This window comes from Gymnoscopelus microlampas, assembly GCF_963454915.1.
Source record: "Gymnoscopelus microlampas genome assembly, chromosome: 17".
Taxonomy (NCBI): domain Eukaryota; kingdom Metazoa; phylum Chordata; class Actinopteri; order Myctophiformes; family Myctophidae; genus Gymnoscopelus; species Gymnoscopelus microlampas.
The window spans coordinates 30,877,132-30,894,216 of record NC_139954.1 but is presented as its reverse complement, the minus strand read 5'-3'; the positions used below and the strand labels follow the sequence as shown (position 1 = coordinate 30,894,216).

At 40.5% G+C, this 17,085-nt stretch overlaps 3 protein-coding genes across 3 annotated transcripts; all 3 read right to left on the bottom strand.

The window, feature by feature from the left end:
- Window positions 1-2,953: 2,953 nt before the first annotated feature.
- LOC311064066 (claudin-10-like) lies at window positions 2,954-5,040 on the bottom strand. Its single transcript, XM_084083803.1, has 5 exons — window positions 4,640-5,040; window positions 4,227-4,388; window positions 4,037-4,118; window positions 3,837-3,944; window positions 2,954-3,735 (listed from the first exon to the last, which is right to left on the bottom strand). The coding sequence occupies exons 1-5, from the start codon at window positions 4,869-4,871 to the stop codon at window positions 3,555-3,557; spliced, it is 765 nt and encodes a 254-aa protein (XP_083939929.1). The 5' UTR covers window positions 4,872-5,040; the 3' UTR covers window positions 2,954-3,554.
- A 1,823-nt stretch (window positions 5,041-6,863) lies between these two features.
- Window positions 6,864-9,167, bottom strand: LOC311064682 (claudin-10-like). Its single transcript, XM_084084592.1, has 5 exons — window positions 8,797-9,167; window positions 7,951-8,112; window positions 7,758-7,845; window positions 7,456-7,563; window positions 6,864-7,352 (listed from the first exon to the last, which is right to left on the bottom strand). Exons 1-5 carry the CDS (start codon window positions 9,026-9,028, stop codon window positions 7,121-7,123), a joined length of 822 nt encoding a protein of 273 aa, XP_083940718.1. The 5' UTR covers window positions 9,029-9,167; the 3' UTR covers window positions 6,864-7,120.
- Window positions 9,168-13,717: 4,550 nt separating this feature from the next.
- LOC311064665 (claudin-10-like) lies at window positions 13,718-15,737 on the bottom strand (the record flags this gene model as incomplete). Its single annotated transcript, XM_084084575.1, has 5 exons — window positions 13,718-13,874; window positions 14,099-14,203; window positions 14,308-14,389; window positions 14,485-14,646; window positions 15,518-15,737. The coding sequence occupies 5 exons, from the start codon at window positions 15,735-15,737 to the stop codon at window positions 13,718-13,720; spliced, it is 726 nt and encodes a 241-aa protein (XP_083940701.1).
- Between the last annotated feature and the right edge of the window lie 1,348 nt (window positions 15,738-17,085).

Genomic DNA, 17,085 nt, shown 5'->3' with positions numbered 1-17,085 from the left:
TTTGTGTAGACACAGGAACTCGGTTTGGAGCCTCCTCTTTTCATTCAATTCCTCCCGGGTGGTTCTTAACCTGACGCTACCAGATCCAAGAAGCTTGCTCCACACATTGTTTCACAGCTGTCTTGAGGAACCTGGTTACTCAATACCGCCCCATCTGGCAGGGTCAGGTTAGGTGGTTCTGTGTTTATTCCTACTAACAACAACACGTGTTTATTGAGCAGTGTAGTGCTGACAGAATATGCTGTTAGCAGAGAGATTACTTGGACCTGATGCAGTGATGGCATGTGCCCTCCCACCTTGCAGCTGCAAACAACTTGACCTGAGACAGGCACTCATCAACATGGTAAGTTCTCCCCATCAATAAACTGTTGCTTTTACACTTCAGGTGTTGTACAGATTAGCTACAAAACTGAGATGTGTTCATTTCATGAGCTTGTGTTAGCTTAGTTTGAACAGAGTCAGATTAATTGTTTCCCCCTATTTCCAATCAATGTGATAAAGTAAACTGGTCGTCCTAGTTGTAGCTACAGAATAATTTCTCCCTTGTCTGCTCCTGCTGAAGCATGAATGTTACTGATTAGCTGTTTCTCACCTCAAATGCCTTTAGAGACACATTTTAGTGTACTGTTTAAAACAAGTAATGCACTATCCAGCACAACTTCTTGTGAGCTTGTTGATCTGCTATTTTTTGCGAAAGCCTTCCCCACAATAACTGAAAGTGTACTAGTATAGAGCCCTGAGGGACTCCGGTCAGTGCAGTAAACAATATTGGGTTTAAGTGGTGAAAGTTAACATGGGCTGTTTGTGGTAGAGATGCAGGAGGCAGAGGAGAGGGGGGTAATAGCAGTAATGACATGGGCCAAGTTATTGTGGAACATCTTGCTCCATTAGCATAAGACATCCAGTGTACTACATTTCTTGTGTGAAATGGCACGAGGGACCCCCCCAAAAGACCTAGTTTCTATTAATATGTTGGACTCATGTTAATGTGTATTTTTAAAGACATTTAACCTATTAAACCCTCAATACTTTGTAAACTTGAACTTGACCAACTCATCACACTGCCATGCGCTATGAGCTTGTAGATCTGCTATTTTTGGTGAATGTTCCCACCAGAATACGGAGGGTTCAATCTATTTGGCTGCCCCCCTGTAGTAGCTGGCCCACCCCCAGTTGAAGATCTACTACTCCTCTGTATATTAATTTGCACAAGGCCCAGCTCTCCTGCTGCCTGCTGGCCCACTTTGCATCTGGGCCCACTTCACTTGCATCCAATATGGTGACCTTTTGTCATTTGGTGCCTTTTTATTACTAGAGGTTCGGGCCGCTACACGGCCCTCACACCTGCGTCGCACCGCCGATCCGACTGATAATGAATGCCCATATATGGAAATCTCTGTATCCGTCAGTCCTTGTCCCTTTTATGCCCATACTGTATATGGAGATCCCTGATGACATCTACCCATATAGGAGCATGCCCCATTTTGTGCCCATATATGGAGCTGACTGATTTGTTTGCGCCTGATGTCATGATGACACATTGAGGTTAGACAACACACTCGATATTTGGGCGTAGCTGCATTGGGAACTCCTTATATGGTTATGGCTGAGTCATGGTGACATGAGTGTGACGTCAGAGGTCCGCCCGCCCGCCCGCCGGCCAGTCCTCCCTTAAGCCAATTTTGATATAGGATTATTATTACTCTCCGCAGGAGAGTATTGTTTTCACTTTCTAAATATGACACACCGATTGGTCAAGCCTCACGTGACACGTGACAATACGGTGAAATACTGTATAAATACATGGCGTCACTTTGACAGTGTCTCTGCCACTGTCAAAGTGAGGTAAGACAGGAACCATCACGAAATGGCTGCATGGCTGATACATAATTGGCAGATAGGACAGATAGGACAGATAGGACACTTATATAGACAGGAGGGATATGACACTTACACAGACGGATAGGACACTTACAGCACACAGACAGGACGGATAGGACACTTATACAGACAGGACGGATAGGACACTTATACAGACAGGACGGATAGGACACTTATACAGACAGGACGGATAGAACACTTACACAGACAGGACGGATAGGACACTTACATAGACAGGAGGGATATGACACTTACACAGACAGGACGGATAGGACACTTACAGTATACAGACAGGACGGATAGGACACTTACAGTATACAGACAGGACGGATAGGACACTTATACAGACAGGAGGGATAGGACACTTACACAGACAGGAGGGATAGGACACTTACATAGACAGGACGGATAGGACACTTATACAGACAAGACGGATAGGACACTTATACAGACGGATAGGACACTTATACAGACAGGACGGATCGGACACTTATACAGACAGGATGGATAGGACAGTTAGAACATAAGAATTAGAACATTCCCAACATTCCCAACACAAGTCTGGTAAGAGTGAGGTAAGACAGGAACAATCACGAAATGGTTGAGAAATGGCGGATACTGTAACAATTGGATAGGACACTTACACAGACAGGACGGATAGGACACTTACACAGACAGGACGGATAGGACACTTATACAGACAGGAGGGATAGGACACTTATACAGACAGGACGGATAGGACACTTATACAGATAGAACATTCCCAACATTCCCAACAGCGGAGAGTTGTGCTCCAAGGAGCACTTTTTCTAGTTATTATTATTTTCTGCGTTATTTTGATAGGGCAGTGAACAGAGATATGAAAGAGAGGGCCCTCAATCAGGTCCGATTCAAACCTGGGGCAGTTGTGGGAAGAATGTGGTATGCATGCTTAGTCTTTGAGCTAGTGGCACTCACTGGAAAAGATGCCATTTTGACAATGTTACAAACATAGCTTATCTCTGGTTCAAGCTTATATGAAGACTACAGAGACACAAAGGTTTTGGTCTCAAAAAACACTCAGACGTTTTGTAAAAAAAAACATTTATTCATCTATTAGTAGCACTAATAATGACCAAAATGAAAATGCAAATGCAATTTTTTTGTTTATTTTCCCAAACTCCCCAAATTCTTTAATACATCAATATCTTGATTTCTTACATGTTACTGTAATGTCTTCTTATTTTTATCAGCCCTCCATATTGTTGTGTACAGTAGTTTTTTATTACACCAATAAACTATCAGTTATCAGAGGTAATGAAATGCAATTAGATTAACCACTTGAACCCCAGCATCCGTATTCTGGGGGGAACATTAGCCAAGAATAGCAGACCTACTTTGTTGAGAGCTTGTAGGTTGGCTAGTTTTGGTGAAGAAATTAGGTGTAGATGGAAAAAAGCAGTCAAAGTAGGGAACCAACTCAAGGTCCAGTTTACTAAGTCTGGAGGGTCTCAGTGGTTAATTGTAAATGACACAACCTATTCACACTGGCTTGTGTTTGAAAATAGAACAAAAATTATAACAAAACATAGGCTACTATATGAGTAGGCTACAGACATTGAAATAATTATGTCCAAAATCTTGCCACATACAGTACAATGCAATATTTACTAATATGAGTTACTTTCCAGAAGTCACACATAGGAATTGATGCTGGACGTTTTGGTGCTCCTTGTGATTCCAGAAATGTTGCTGGCTGTACTTGCTGGCTTGTCACTCAGTTCACTCTGAGCTGGAGATATGTAAGTTTGCTTGGGTGGAAGAGCTGTGTAGGCCTCAGGGATCCCGTAGGCAGGGAGATCTTTTTTCTTCGAGCTGTGAAATTTATAACAGGGAAAAGAAAAACAAATGTATTTTATTCAGTGGGTTGGTCTACTGAATTGAAATTTTACATGAATCATTGTTTGGATAATTACCTTGATTTGCACCCTTCGTGCCCTGCAAAACTACTCATAATAAGGCCCCCAACAGTAAGGAGGGCAGCGCCCCCCCAGCCGATAAACACACCAACTCCTATTTCAAACCTGAGAATAAAGGCAGAGTTCAAGCACTGTATTTACTTCATAAAAATATTGGATGCATTTTGTTTGATGTTTTTTTTTTGTTGTTTACGTACTTTTGAGCTCTGAAGTCAGGGTCTTGAAATTCTGCTCTTACTTTGTTCCCATAATAAGAGAATGCAATCATTGAACACAGCCCTAAAGGTAGAGGTACAACATTTACGTTTAGCACCAACTTACTGCATGTTTCAATGTGAATTTTGAGAGAGAGAACAAGAAAAAACTTGTAAATGTGTTAATGTTTACCTGAGATGAGATAGTTCATCCCCGCAGCAAAAGTTACTCTTGCATTGGAAATCTCTGATCCTCCGATCTTGGTGCATTTCATACCCACCATGACAAGCACTGATCCAAAGAATGCCAGGATAATAGCGGTGATGATAAGTGCACGGCACATGTGAATGTCCCCTGTCCAAGAAAGTAAAGCCTAATTTATACTTGTACGGCTACAGTAGTCCTGCGTTGCTTGCCGAACATAACTGAAAATATGTTATTTTCAGTTTCAGTTCAGTTTCAAGTTCATGCAGTAAAATTTTAATTAGGCATAACAAAGAAAACTGCACACCATTTGAAAAGTATTTTCAAATTGTAAATAGACTTTGACTAAATCTGGCAGAGGAAACAGTCTTTGCCTTGGGGAGAGTAACATTTTCACTTACAGTTCAGTGCAAGCATAGATGGGATTCCCTTGCAATCTGAGACTCCCGTCGAATCAGATATGCAATCCTTCCAGAGGTTGGAGAAGTAGTTAGAAGTGGTCAGAACAATGCTGTCTACCTCAGACCATGTCCAGATCTCTGTGACCATGGTGGAGCAGATCAGGATCCATCCACAAACACTAACGGCAAAGCAACCGATCTCCATGTACATCACCACAGTCCTGTAATTCATGCTTGCCTTTCTGAACGTTCAACAACTAGACAGAGAAACAGAAAAGCAAGGCCAAGGAATGACACATGGGCAACTGTTGCCGCTGTCTCGCACTAAACTGAGGATGACCGGTTTGAGAGAGAGAGAGAGAGAGAGAGAGAGAGACAGAGAGAGAGATAGAGCGAGACTGAGCTCAGCGATACCCTCTCACCCATCACAATTGCTGTCTGTCTGTCACACACACACATACACACACGCACGCACGCACGCACGCGCGCGCGCGTGCGCTGGCGAGGCTGAACCAGAAACAAGAGGCAGAAGGTGGTTTGTGTATATAATCACATCTCTTGCTTTGGACTTGTGGATGGAGCAAGGCAAGCTGTACTGCTGACTGCTGAAGTTTTTTTCCTTTGTTATATGAAGGTCATTCTGACGACATGCTGTGTTTGTTATTGGTATGGTACCCAGGAGGAGCCTAGCCTACCACCATGAGGTTCTCTATTCTATTTAGTTCCTGGTGTGTTTGTTTCTTTGATTGTTGCTGCACCAAATCGCAAGTGGCAGCAATCTCATTCCCTGACTTCACCTCTTTTCTTTTGTTTTTCAATACATTATAATACATATATAAAAATACATGAAGCACATAATGACACAGCATACAGGCTCAATGTTTAGTATTATTGATAGGACTTGAGTTTGAGTGCATGCATTTTAGTTAAAACATCTAATATCATTTCGCAATATGTCTAACCTCTCCTCCACTTAACTGCATGGCCACCTGCATCCAGGCCCGTAGCAATTATTACATAATCGCCTGATCGCAATTATTTGGGATAATCGGAAATTATTTTTGCATAATCATCAAAATGTTCACATATTCAATTTTTTTCAAAAATAGTGGAAATAGCAGATCTACAAGCTCATAACACGTTGCATCAAAAGACGTTGTGAACTTGTAGATCGGCTATTTCAGAAAGTATAAAATTATTAAATATGGCATATTTTGGCCATAGGACATATTTTGTTTATTATTGATACCGGTCATTGTCAGTCATTTATTTGTATATGAAGTTATTTACAGTGTACCCTGTGCAATGTTTATTTACAAAGCCTAAAAATGCAAAGATAAATACTTTTTTAATTTATATGTTTCAAGGTCCAATACCAGAAACACAATTAAATCGATTATTTGTATGACGATTAATTGTCAAGTAAAATGTCATGATCACACAGTAGCCCTACCTACATCCCAACTGCCAAAGATGCGGGTCACATTTGGACTGCACTAACCGGTATATAGGTTTTTACTTAGTATTTAAAAGCTTGTTGATTCATTTAAAGCCAAATGTCTTCAGAGATCTTAATTGCTTAGATGTAAAAAATATTTGAATGTAGCTATATTTGTAGAACCCTAGACAGTTTGCAAAAATAGCAGATCTAAAAGCTCACGTTGCAACACATTCTGAGCTTGTACGTCAGCTATTTATTTATTTGGTTTAATTTTTTAGATTTGGTGAAGAGGGAAATACTAGCGGACCTAGTATAGAGCCCTGGGGGACCCCTGTCAACTAAGTATATTGGGTTTGTAGTACAGTAAGTATAGGTAATTAATGATTTCATTAAAAACAGATTATTGGTTATTTCAGACCATAAAATTATCTGAAACGATCTTAAATGGTCATTAGGCTACATGTTGTCTGAACCCAAACAGAGGTCTTACTAAACTTGCATGCAGTTAAATGTCTGTCAATCAACTAATCTAATAAACTGATCAACTAAAAACCAAATTAATGGCAGATTGAAATTCTTCCTGAGAACAAAAAATAATAGTGTTCTGTTGTATGTTACATGAATCTAGCATTTGGTCAATGACTATCAATGAAGAATAGATGACTACTATTTGTTTCATTCGTATGATTTGAATAGATGGATGGCAAAATGATGAACATAGTTGATTGTCAGTCATAGCATGATGAAAGCTTACCTAAGATATCCACATTCATGATCATCATAAGAGGTGCAAACCAATCTTTATTGTGTACAAATTAATTGACATTGCAACAACCATTAAACAAACAAAAAGTAAACAAAACATTTTAAATTAATCTTAAACCAAGTTCAAATCACTACAGAAGTATGAAAGCATTAATGATTTACAATTGTACAAAATGAGGTGAAGACACATTATAAGTATACAAAATATATAGTCCATATTATCCATCAAATGCACCTTAACTACTTTTATCACAAGTCAGACAGATTTGTAATAACTACACAAACGCATCTCTTTCTGACATTTTCTCGGGTGTTGTCTGTGAGAGCTTTGAGATCTTGGAGCTGCTGGATCCGGAGCCCAGGTACGATCCATACTGCCTACTTGAATATGGTTTGTAGTATTCAGTATATGTTCTTCCTCCAGGTTTGTAGTATCCACCAGTATATGTTCTTCCTGCAGTGCGAGGAGCCATGTATGTGCGTGGTGCATAGGCATACACCACTGCTCTGTAAGACACAAACAACAATAAAGTGAGTCCACATGTAGTAGTCTACACGGTAAACTCCTGAGTGTTAATATAACCATTTGTAGGATTTTACTGTGTATTACCTTTTAGGGATGATTACCCGGAACACTGTAGCAGCATAAAATACAGCTCCAAGTAGGATGAAGAAACTTCCCACCAATCCAAGAAATATTGGAGTTCCTAAGTCATACCTGCCATTAGGGTGAAAGTAAAATCAGAAACAATCAACCTGCAGCCAGGGCAGTTTTCTAAGGAGTTATTTTAATTCATACTATATACTGTTGTGTACATTGACATTAACAGAGCAGTAGAAACCTTCTTTATGTGATGTGTTGGTTTGTACCGCTATGTGCAAGAAGAGATTCAAACTATTGACTCACTGTACCTTAACGTTCCTGGCTGTAAACTGGCAGAAAAGGTTGTCCTGGCAACCCTGTTGATGTATAAGCAGTAGCCAGCTATATCAGAAATGCCTGTGTGAAGAGGAAGTTTCGGTTAAACCAAGACATAGTGAGGGCAAAACACTTACTGTATGTCATTCATGGTCTAGTCTAGTGCATCACGTGTGTTGCTCTCACCGCCAACAAAATGAAACACTGCCGCGGCTAGTAACTGTTTGTCCTTGGGCCCCTCCGCTCCACCGATATATGTGCACTCCATCCCAAGAAAGGCAAGTATTGCACCAAAGAACCCAAGGGTCAAACCGCACATTAGCAACCCTCTCACTCCCTGGACATAAACTGTGGGGAAATAAAAGAAAGTCATGTTAATGCCATGTTTGCTATGATGATATGTAAATAATGAATCATGTTGTAAAGATTCGGTTTCAATAGAATTTTTGTTCTATGACAATTCATCTAGAAAAAGTTATTTAGAAAAAGAGGCCCTTATTAACCTGCGTTGTTTAATGTCAAGGACCCCCAGTGTGGTATGCATTAGGCCACGGACCCCCATTGAGTGTCTATTTGTACACTCTCAGAGAGTTGCAGACATGTAAGGGTCCTTTTGGTTCTTAACTATCCATTATTTAGCTGGGGACCCCCTGGAACCCCCCAGACTCTACTTTGAGAACCAGTTTAGTGGACAGGCAGACGTGATTCCTTTCTACGCTGCGAGACAGTATGGACGATGTCCAATACAGGAAGTGAGTACAGGACATTGTGGTTTTGCTGTTCAAACATTAACCGAGGGCACACTGTCGTTTATCCAAAGAGCCTCACAATATCCGTATGAGCAAATATTTAATGCATCACTACCCCAAGAAAGAATTACATTTCTACAGTAACCAGTGCAATGCAGTTATTTATGGGGCCATAGACTACAGTACAGTATTTATAGTCATACACAATACTATATTAACACTAAAAGACAAACTATATGAAACATCATTCCTCAGATATGAATGTGTGCTGCAGATCACTTACTTGTGACAGACCAGAGCACCGGGTAGTCTCTACAGTTGGTCACTGCTGTGGAGTCGGTGAAGCAGTCCTTCCAAAGATTGGACCAGTGCCAGGCCACCTTGATGATGTAGGAACCTCCCTGGCCTCCAATTTGAGTGATCCTCCAATAGTCCATGGCCATAGTGCACAGTACAAACAGCCATCCCAGCGTTGAGATCAAGAAACCAAACACTTGGATCAGACGCTTGCTCATGTCTGAGGCCAGTAGTCGAAAGCAGAGGAGACCAGCTACTGCAGAGAGCTCCTATTGTGGTGGGTGTTAGATCTGGGTGGACAAGAAATAGTCACACCAGCAGGACGGATCAGGATGCTACTTCATTTGAGCAGGTGACAATAGGTTTGTCAGAACAGGATGACATTGTGTGTGCTCGCCATTCAGCATTGTGTTGATGTGGGCTTTAGGTCAGTGTGGAAGATGTTTACTGTAAACTCTCAGGAGTGTGGCTGTCAGGCTAATTTATACAAGTATTTAATTCCTTGCACAGTCTTTTCAACAGTTTTTTTTAAAGAATACTGCTACACTATCTAGACTAGTATAGCAGTATTCCTCAGTGAATATTCCTCATTAGTCTAGACTCTAGTCTATACTAATGAGGAATATTCCCTGTCTTCTGTTTCCTGACTTAATAGTTAGATAGAAGTGACATCATGTCAAGACAGAACAATTGCCTTATCTTATAATGTATTGCATGTCAGTATTTAGCATTTCTTTGTTAACCACCCTATATATACACAGTAGCCTACTTCATTGGCCAGATCCCCCAGGGCTCTATACCTGGTCCCCTCCTTTTTTCCCTCTACACCAAATTTCTTCTCTAAAAATAGTCAATCTACAAGCTCATAATGCACCACGCTTAATACACTATAATTGCCCTCTAATTAAAACATTTTGTTTTTTTTAACATTGCCCAAATTTGGAGATGACTGACATCATCAATATGATTCATTGATAAGCCTGAAACGCCAGTCTGACCGATATGCCCATATATAGGCATATATGGACATCCAGTTGTCCAGAACCACGATCCAACCAATATGCCCATATATGGGCATATGCTGATGACATCAGGGATATATGCCCGTATATGGGCATAAAAGGGACACAGACAGACAGATGGGCACAACAGGTACTCTGACAACAGGTACAATGGGTATAGCATAACCGGGTGGGGCATTCCCAACTTCTGAAAAGTGCTATATCATCAATATAATTGTCCTTACTATCTTATAGAGCGTGCCAAAAATCATGAAGGGGGCGTCAACAAGTGTCTTTTGGTAGCTGCGGACATCTTTGAGGGTTAAAAACCAGGTTGACTTAACATTGCCGAATGCCACGCTCCCCGTGGTGACGACACGTTGGTATGCTCTATAGAGAGATAAATACAAGGGAATCTTTGTGGTAGCTTGTGGCTGCAATTATGTGGTTTTAGAGCAACAATGCCACTGTCTGGCAGAGTACTGTTACAGCAGGGATGAGAGCTGTACCTTGGTGTTCCCAGTCGAAAGGGGCTGTGAGTTAAGCTTTAGCCAGGATCTCTAACTCAATCTGTCAAAGCTCTCAGTGGATCACTCAATGGCTTTGTGATGCTTTAATTTCAACATAGCATAATTTCTCCCAATTTTTCCTTCGTGTTTTTTGTTAGTTATACGTGCAGATGTACGAGAGACCCCCCACTGACCATTCTACAACACAATCTATGATCATGTTGTGATGAAAGAGATGTGATTAATTGTATGAACTAGTTAAAGGTAGGGTAAGTGATATAAGTTTTTAAAGGCTAAAGCACTATATTCTGAATTTCTGATTGTAATCATTGCTTTTAGACTAGTGCCTCTGTCGGTCTGTCTGACTGACTGTCTGTTCCATCATAGGGGTCTCACCGTCTCTCCCTTTAATAAACAGAAAATACATTTTCAGATAGGTAACACAATTTCAGCCGAGAGAGTACACATTTATCAGTGTTCCAGGTCCAGTTTTGTCTGCTCTTTCTTTGTGTCATCATATCGAATTTCACTTGCTTAATCTGTATACTGACTGAGTTCTCTATCCTGATTGAATAGAATTGGTATCCTGAAAATGTATTTTCTGTTTATTAAAGCGCTGGAGAGACATGGAGACTCGTGTTACTGAACAAACACTCTATAGCAATGAGTACTATCAGAATATAGAGCTATTTAACGCTTATTTTAACCAAAGACAATTACTCACCCTATACCTTAATTTGTACAATAGTAATTAAGAATATAGCTGCAAGCAGCGATAATACGGGGCCAGGTAATGAAGAGAGAAAAAAGAAAGAAGCAATGATAAGTAATATGCACAATAAGCCATTGAAACATAGAATACTGAACTTGAGAGAAAGAAGACCATGCAATTAACATGAGGATTTTAAACCTTCACTAACCCTAACCTCAGTAAAACAACGCCTAAGCCTATCCTCAAGACACACTATGTGTTATCCGAATAATGCCAAATTATCGATCGAACTGCATGTATGTGTTAGGGGCAGATGAATAATTGTCATAAAACTGCAATATTCATTGGCTCATTAAAGCTTCATTTTTTCACTTAGAAAAAATCCGCTCGCACCGTTTTGTCGGCATAGGTCCAAAGTTCATGTGTAAAAAGTTTTGTGCAGATTGCTCAAAAATCCTAACCTGACTCTGTCAAATGGAAGAAGCTTGCAACACAAATGCAAATGAGATTTCCGGAGGGAGGGGGGTTTACCAGGCTACAAAAATCCCAGGAGGAGATAGATTTGAACAGCTTTTCATGTAATTCAAAATGGTGGTAGATCTAAATGTCAGAGGTCAAAAGTCAGAGGGTGAAAGTTGTTCAGCATGAGGAGACGCATATGTGTATCCAAGTTTCATGGCTGTAGGTCAAACAGGGCATGAGTTGTACCTGTTCAAAGTTGGCATTTTCAATTGAGTGCTATAGCGCCACGTTTGGACGAAAGATTGTGAGAATTATTTTTTGATCGTTTTTCATGACCATCTACCATATGGCCGAGTTTCGTAAAAAGCGACAGCACGGTTCAGCCAGAACTGCGAAAAGTGGCAGAAGAAGAAGTGACAGAATACTGCCAATATCAAAACAGGTACAGAGCTGAGAGCTCTGTCCCGATAATAATAAAACAGGTCCAGAGCTGAGCTCTGGCCCCGTAAAGATGAATTTGAATATGAACCAGTGTGTAGTCACACCTGTCCACCACAGGGGATAGTGTGTATATAATATGAACACACATATTACATACATATATTACATATAATATATTAAACATACACACAGTACATACTGTACAGCTTCCCGGCCTTCCCCATCCTTTGCCTCACCTGCCTCCTATTGCCACCTTGCTGGACTGATATGGAACATTACAATAACTATTATTGTTACATATTACCAGTATTATAATGATTTAAACATTTGATGTTTGGACAACCCTTCAGTTAACTTAACTTTGTCCAGTAGTTGTAATTATGGATGCTAAATATAATTTAACAACAACTTAAGCTATGTGTTACAGCACTGCTTTTGGTGTCCCCCTCAGGAATTGCTCTTGAGAAGATTGTTTTTTTTTTTGTAATTCAAATGTTTATTTTTCAAAGTGGTACAATGCAGCATAATACAACAATATAACACAGCCATTCCAAGAAATAAAAATAAATAAATAATAAAAGCACAGTTTAGCAATCCGGATAAAAGTATTGTTTACAGAGAAGTTCTCACAATCATCTGAGGATATGAATTATAGCTCTGATGTTCTATCAAGATCAATGTCCGTTTCTTCATTTAAGGTTCATATAAATCCAAAATCTGTCCCATGTCTCTTTCATTTTTCCTTCTCCATTCACTCTACCTAACATATATTCATATGATGTAATCTTAATCATTTCCTAATTCCACTCTTTAAGCCCATGTGTTCTAGGGACCTTCCAATTAGGCAGCAGGATTCTGGCAGCTGTAAAAGTCCAACTTCTACAATGGTGAATTCGTTGCTAGTTATAACAAGGGACCGCTGCCCTGTCACCTAGTAGACAGAGCCGCGGTCAGATTTTTGCTCTTGTTGTAAATATGTCATATTTGATGCCCGCTGCTCTCTTGAGACCTGAAAGAGGAATTCTCACTTCCCCCAGTTTCCGGAATGCATATTTGGATAGAAGTGACATCATGCTGAGACAGACCAAAGGTGTCATAGCTGGTGAACCAGTAGCTACAAAGCGTGCTCTTCCCCCTGCACTGTAGTCACACATTTTACCTATCACAACAGAGAAAGAAACAATAAAAGCGTGGGCCTTTTTTAAACCTTCACATACAGTAGTTTGTGCATTACAAAAGCATAGTTAATGGTTATGTTGTGGACAGGAAGGTCGAGAACATAAAACATGATCAAACGTGTTAGACATAGCTTTAAACACTGTCATTACAGATTAACATCAAGTGGCTTAAAGTTAAATACACAGACATCTTAGATATTTTTAACACCTTGTTTCCATGTACAATTAACAAAAAGTAGAAAAACAATAATAAATTATATAGAAACAAACATTTCATTTTTACGTGCTTCACAAAGATGTGCAGAGTAACATGTCTTGCATAGAGTTGTTAAAAGCATAAGGCAATTCTAATTGAGTGAAAGATGACCATACATTTCAGAAAACTCTAATATGCCAAGATCAGGCAGTAAACTATTTTATACAACTAAAATGTGCCCTTTTAGTAACATGGAAATGACTAAAATGCTGTGGGCTCCCAAAAGTCAATATCAGCAAATCCTTTTCACAAGGCAGGAAAAAATAGAAAATATACAGTCCATCCTTTATAAATTCATGGCAAGATTTGTCAGCATCTTTGACACAAAGTGCTTTGTGTTCATATTCCTTAGACATATGCATTTTTATCAAAATGTTGTACTTTTGAAGAGCTGCTGTAGTCTGGGGGAGGCCTCTGGTTTATAGACCTTGCATGGCCCCTTGGGTAGTCAGAGATATGAGACTGTGAGGCAGCACCTCTGTAAGTATAGGTTCTCTGACTGGGTCTGTAAGAGAGAGAAAACAAAATATTCACCTTCACAAATCAAAAGCTTGTGAATCTACATATATGAACCCATTTAGTACAATGTCTCTATACTGAATATATTTGCATACATAATGCAGTACTTCCTTTTTCCTGTTCAATATAACGGAAGGAAAGGAATATGAAGGTCTCACAACACATATTTCTAAAATGTAGTTGTGGTGAGGAGAAGTGTGACTCAAATACCTTTCAGTGAAAGTCTCTGCAATGGAGTAACAGAGTATACCACCTCCTAGAATACAGAGGATGGAACCAGCCCAGCCAATGAACAGAGCAGCACCTAGCTCATACCTGGAAACAAGTTAATTGACAGCAACATTACTTAGTCTATTAAATTGTGTAAGACACTATAGATGCAGTCTTCTTCCATGTTGCAGGAAAAACAAATGACTTACTTCTGTGCAACATACAAGGGGTCAAAAAACTCTGTTGTAATTCGATGTGCATAGAGGGAACATGCCGATAGTGAGCATAGGCCTTATGGGAAGAAAGAAACATATTCAGCATAGAAGATCAGGAGAACAACAATGACGTTTGGTTATTACACTTTGCTGTCTACTTACTGTACATACCACTAAGAATGAAATTTACACCAGCAAAACAGGCGATACTGGCTTTGCTCTTTTCAGTTCCTCCAATTTTGGTACATTTCATCCCCACCAAGGCAAAAATGGTACCAAAGAAACCCAGACAGATGGCCGCAATCATCAACCCCCTGCATGCCTGGATGTAACCTGGAAGAACAAAATACACAACTCAAGACACAGGGCTTGAGAATTGTGAATCAGCCCTGTACTTCCATTATGTCCTTTTGCATTCCCTGTACCTCCACCTCTTCATATCCCCGTTACACAAGGATGCACAAGGTCTATAGCTGCACAGGTGACAAATTTAAACACAAAGCACAAGGACAATTTGTCAGCAATAACCATAATTGTCTCAAAGGCAGTCATGCTATTGTGGAGACGGTACTGGCATGAAATGTGCGATTCAGTTGTGAATTAGAGGCAAATATTAGCTTAGAGGTTAACCCTAACTACTCAACCATGGTAGGAACAGCCTGCAGCTCTCTATAAATCTAATTTATGGTCTTAAAGTCCTGACGACTAAAGCTAAACATTGACATATTTGGAAGTAAATGAGTTGTTCCCTGGAATGGACTCACTCGCCTGAAGCTTTAACCAATCTATTAGCTCTGACAAGTAATGAGCTTAAACTTGAACTCCCTAACAAAAAGTTAGAAAAGGGTGGATAGCATCCATTACAGACAGGAACATGGGACATCATTGTCAGAGGATGGACCAGTGCTAACCATTGTCAGGAAAAGATCTTCAGTTTACAAGGTACATTTCACATGAATCTCCTTTGGACATAAGCCTGATTTTCCCCAAACTGACATCCAAATAAGCAGCCAAATAAACAACCAAATAACAGCCAAATAAATCATCGCAGTAGAGAGCTTAAAAGTGGTCACACATTTTAAAGCCAGATATGCAAAAGGCATAATTAATTACACACATTGAGATACACTCCAACAATAAAATACCGTACCATGTCCTATATACAGTAGCATGTAAGGTTACCGTGAGAAAAATAAGAGCTGACCGTCTAATGCCAGCATCGAGGGAAAGTCTTTACAGTTGGAGACTCCTGTTGAATCAGTGACACACGCTTTCCACAAATTGGACCAATAGGTGGCTGTGGTGATGACCGTTCCATCAAGAGAAGATACCTTCCAGTAGTCCGTGGGTAAGGTGGAGGATACGAGCACCCAGCCAGAGGTAGACAATATAAACGCCAAGATCTCTGTAACCATGCTGGACATATTTAACAGAACTTTCTTCTACACCACTCTCACTGTCGTCTATGTTGTTGTGGAGCTCAAAAGTCGTTAATGGTTCCCCAGCCAGCAAACCCTGATGAAAAAATAGCTACAATACGCACCTCACTGGTAAGTTAAATGGATGCACTGGGGATTGATAGTTAATGTGTTGTGGACTATTATATGCAGTGGGGAGGGGTTTGGGCCTAAAGCCCAACAAGCCAATGGTGTACTGTATATGTAGCTTCCTCCACCCCCTCACCCTATACACGTCATTCTTTTTTCAGTTTTTCCCCCAAATTAGTCATTATGCTAATTCCCAATCTTCGCCACACACGTGCGTGCCAGTCCCTGTCACTAGTGACAGGGTCGTGTGGGAGGGTCTAGAGGAGCACGTCACGTGTCTCCCTTCATACACATGGCGTATAGCCAGACGCTTCTTTTCACCTGAAAGTGAAGAGTTTCAGGAGTCGTAACGTATGTGGAAGAAGACGCTATCCCAAGATCTTTTCCCCACTGAACAGGCCACCCTAACCAACCTGTAGGAGTCGCTAATAGTGCAGTCACAGAGATCACCCTCCCTGCCCGGCTTCTCACCCTCAAACACGGCCAATTGTGTTTGTTGGTGCGCCTGGCCAAGCCGGATGCACCTAGTCAATCGATAGTCTCTACGATGGACGGTGGTCTGATTTATACAAAGTCATACAACGGAGTATAAATTAAGCATCACTGAGATAGGTGATGGTGACCTCAGTAATGACATTTTCAGATAACAGAATTCAACTCTTTACAATCCACTGTGTGCATATCGTCACTATCGGGCAGACACCTTCATGTTTTCATAAATTAATGCCATGTTTTATACCTCATCGTCATCAGATCCATTGGAACACAGGTTTCTTTTTCCATTTCCTGAAAAGTAACGGTTTTCCACCCAACAACGCAAATATGCAAAGTCTATGTCTGCCTGCTTATGTCTGTCCATGTGTGTGTCTGGTGTGTCTACTGTAATGTACAGTAAGTGTGCATTATGTGAGACAGTTGGGACAGGTGTGCAGTGCCGAATGGCAATTCGGACGGACCAACATTTTCAGAGAACCGAAAAACCACAAAAATATCTGTATCTGTCTGACCACGTGTCTGAGGAGAACGCACAAATTCACCAGCTTCCCTGATAGGCCAACCCAAACTGTCGGCTTCACAGAAATAACCTAGAGTGGAGTCACGTTTGTGCCACTTAGCCACTATAAGTGACAGCTTATGCAATGGAGCAGAAAGTGGGCAAAAGCCCACTTTTTATGGAAGAATGTGATAGAAGAATGGCAATAATGTTGGGATGAAGGAGGAGAAG

Excerpts from the sequence above, each read along its gene's own strand:
- LOC311064682 (XM_084084592.1), bottom strand. The coding sequence starts at position 9,028 with ATGAGCAAGCGTCTGATCCAAGTGTTTGGTTTCTTGATCTCAACGCTG. Across the intron at positions 8,113-8,796 it reads GGTGCTCTGGTCTGTCACAA|TTTATGTCCAGGGAGTGAGA; the intron begins GTAAGTGATCTG and ends ATTTCCCCACAG. Across the intron at positions 7,846-7,950 it reads AGTGTTTCATTTTGTTGGCG|GCATTTCTGATATAGCTGGC; the intron begins GTGAGAGCAACA and ends CTCTTCACACAG.
- LOC311064066 (XM_084083803.1), bottom strand. The coding sequence starts at position 4,871 with ATGAATTACAGGACTGTGGTGATGTACATGGAGATCGGTTGCTTTGCC. Across the intron at positions 4,389-4,639 it reads ATCTATGCTTGCACTGAACT|GGGACATTCACATGTGCCGT; the intron begins GTAAGTGAAAAT and ends TTTCTTGGACAG. Across the intron at positions 3,945-4,036 it reads CCTGACTTCAGAGCTCAAAA|GTTTGAAATAGGAGTTGGTG; the intron begins GTACGTAAACAA and ends CTTTATTCTCAG.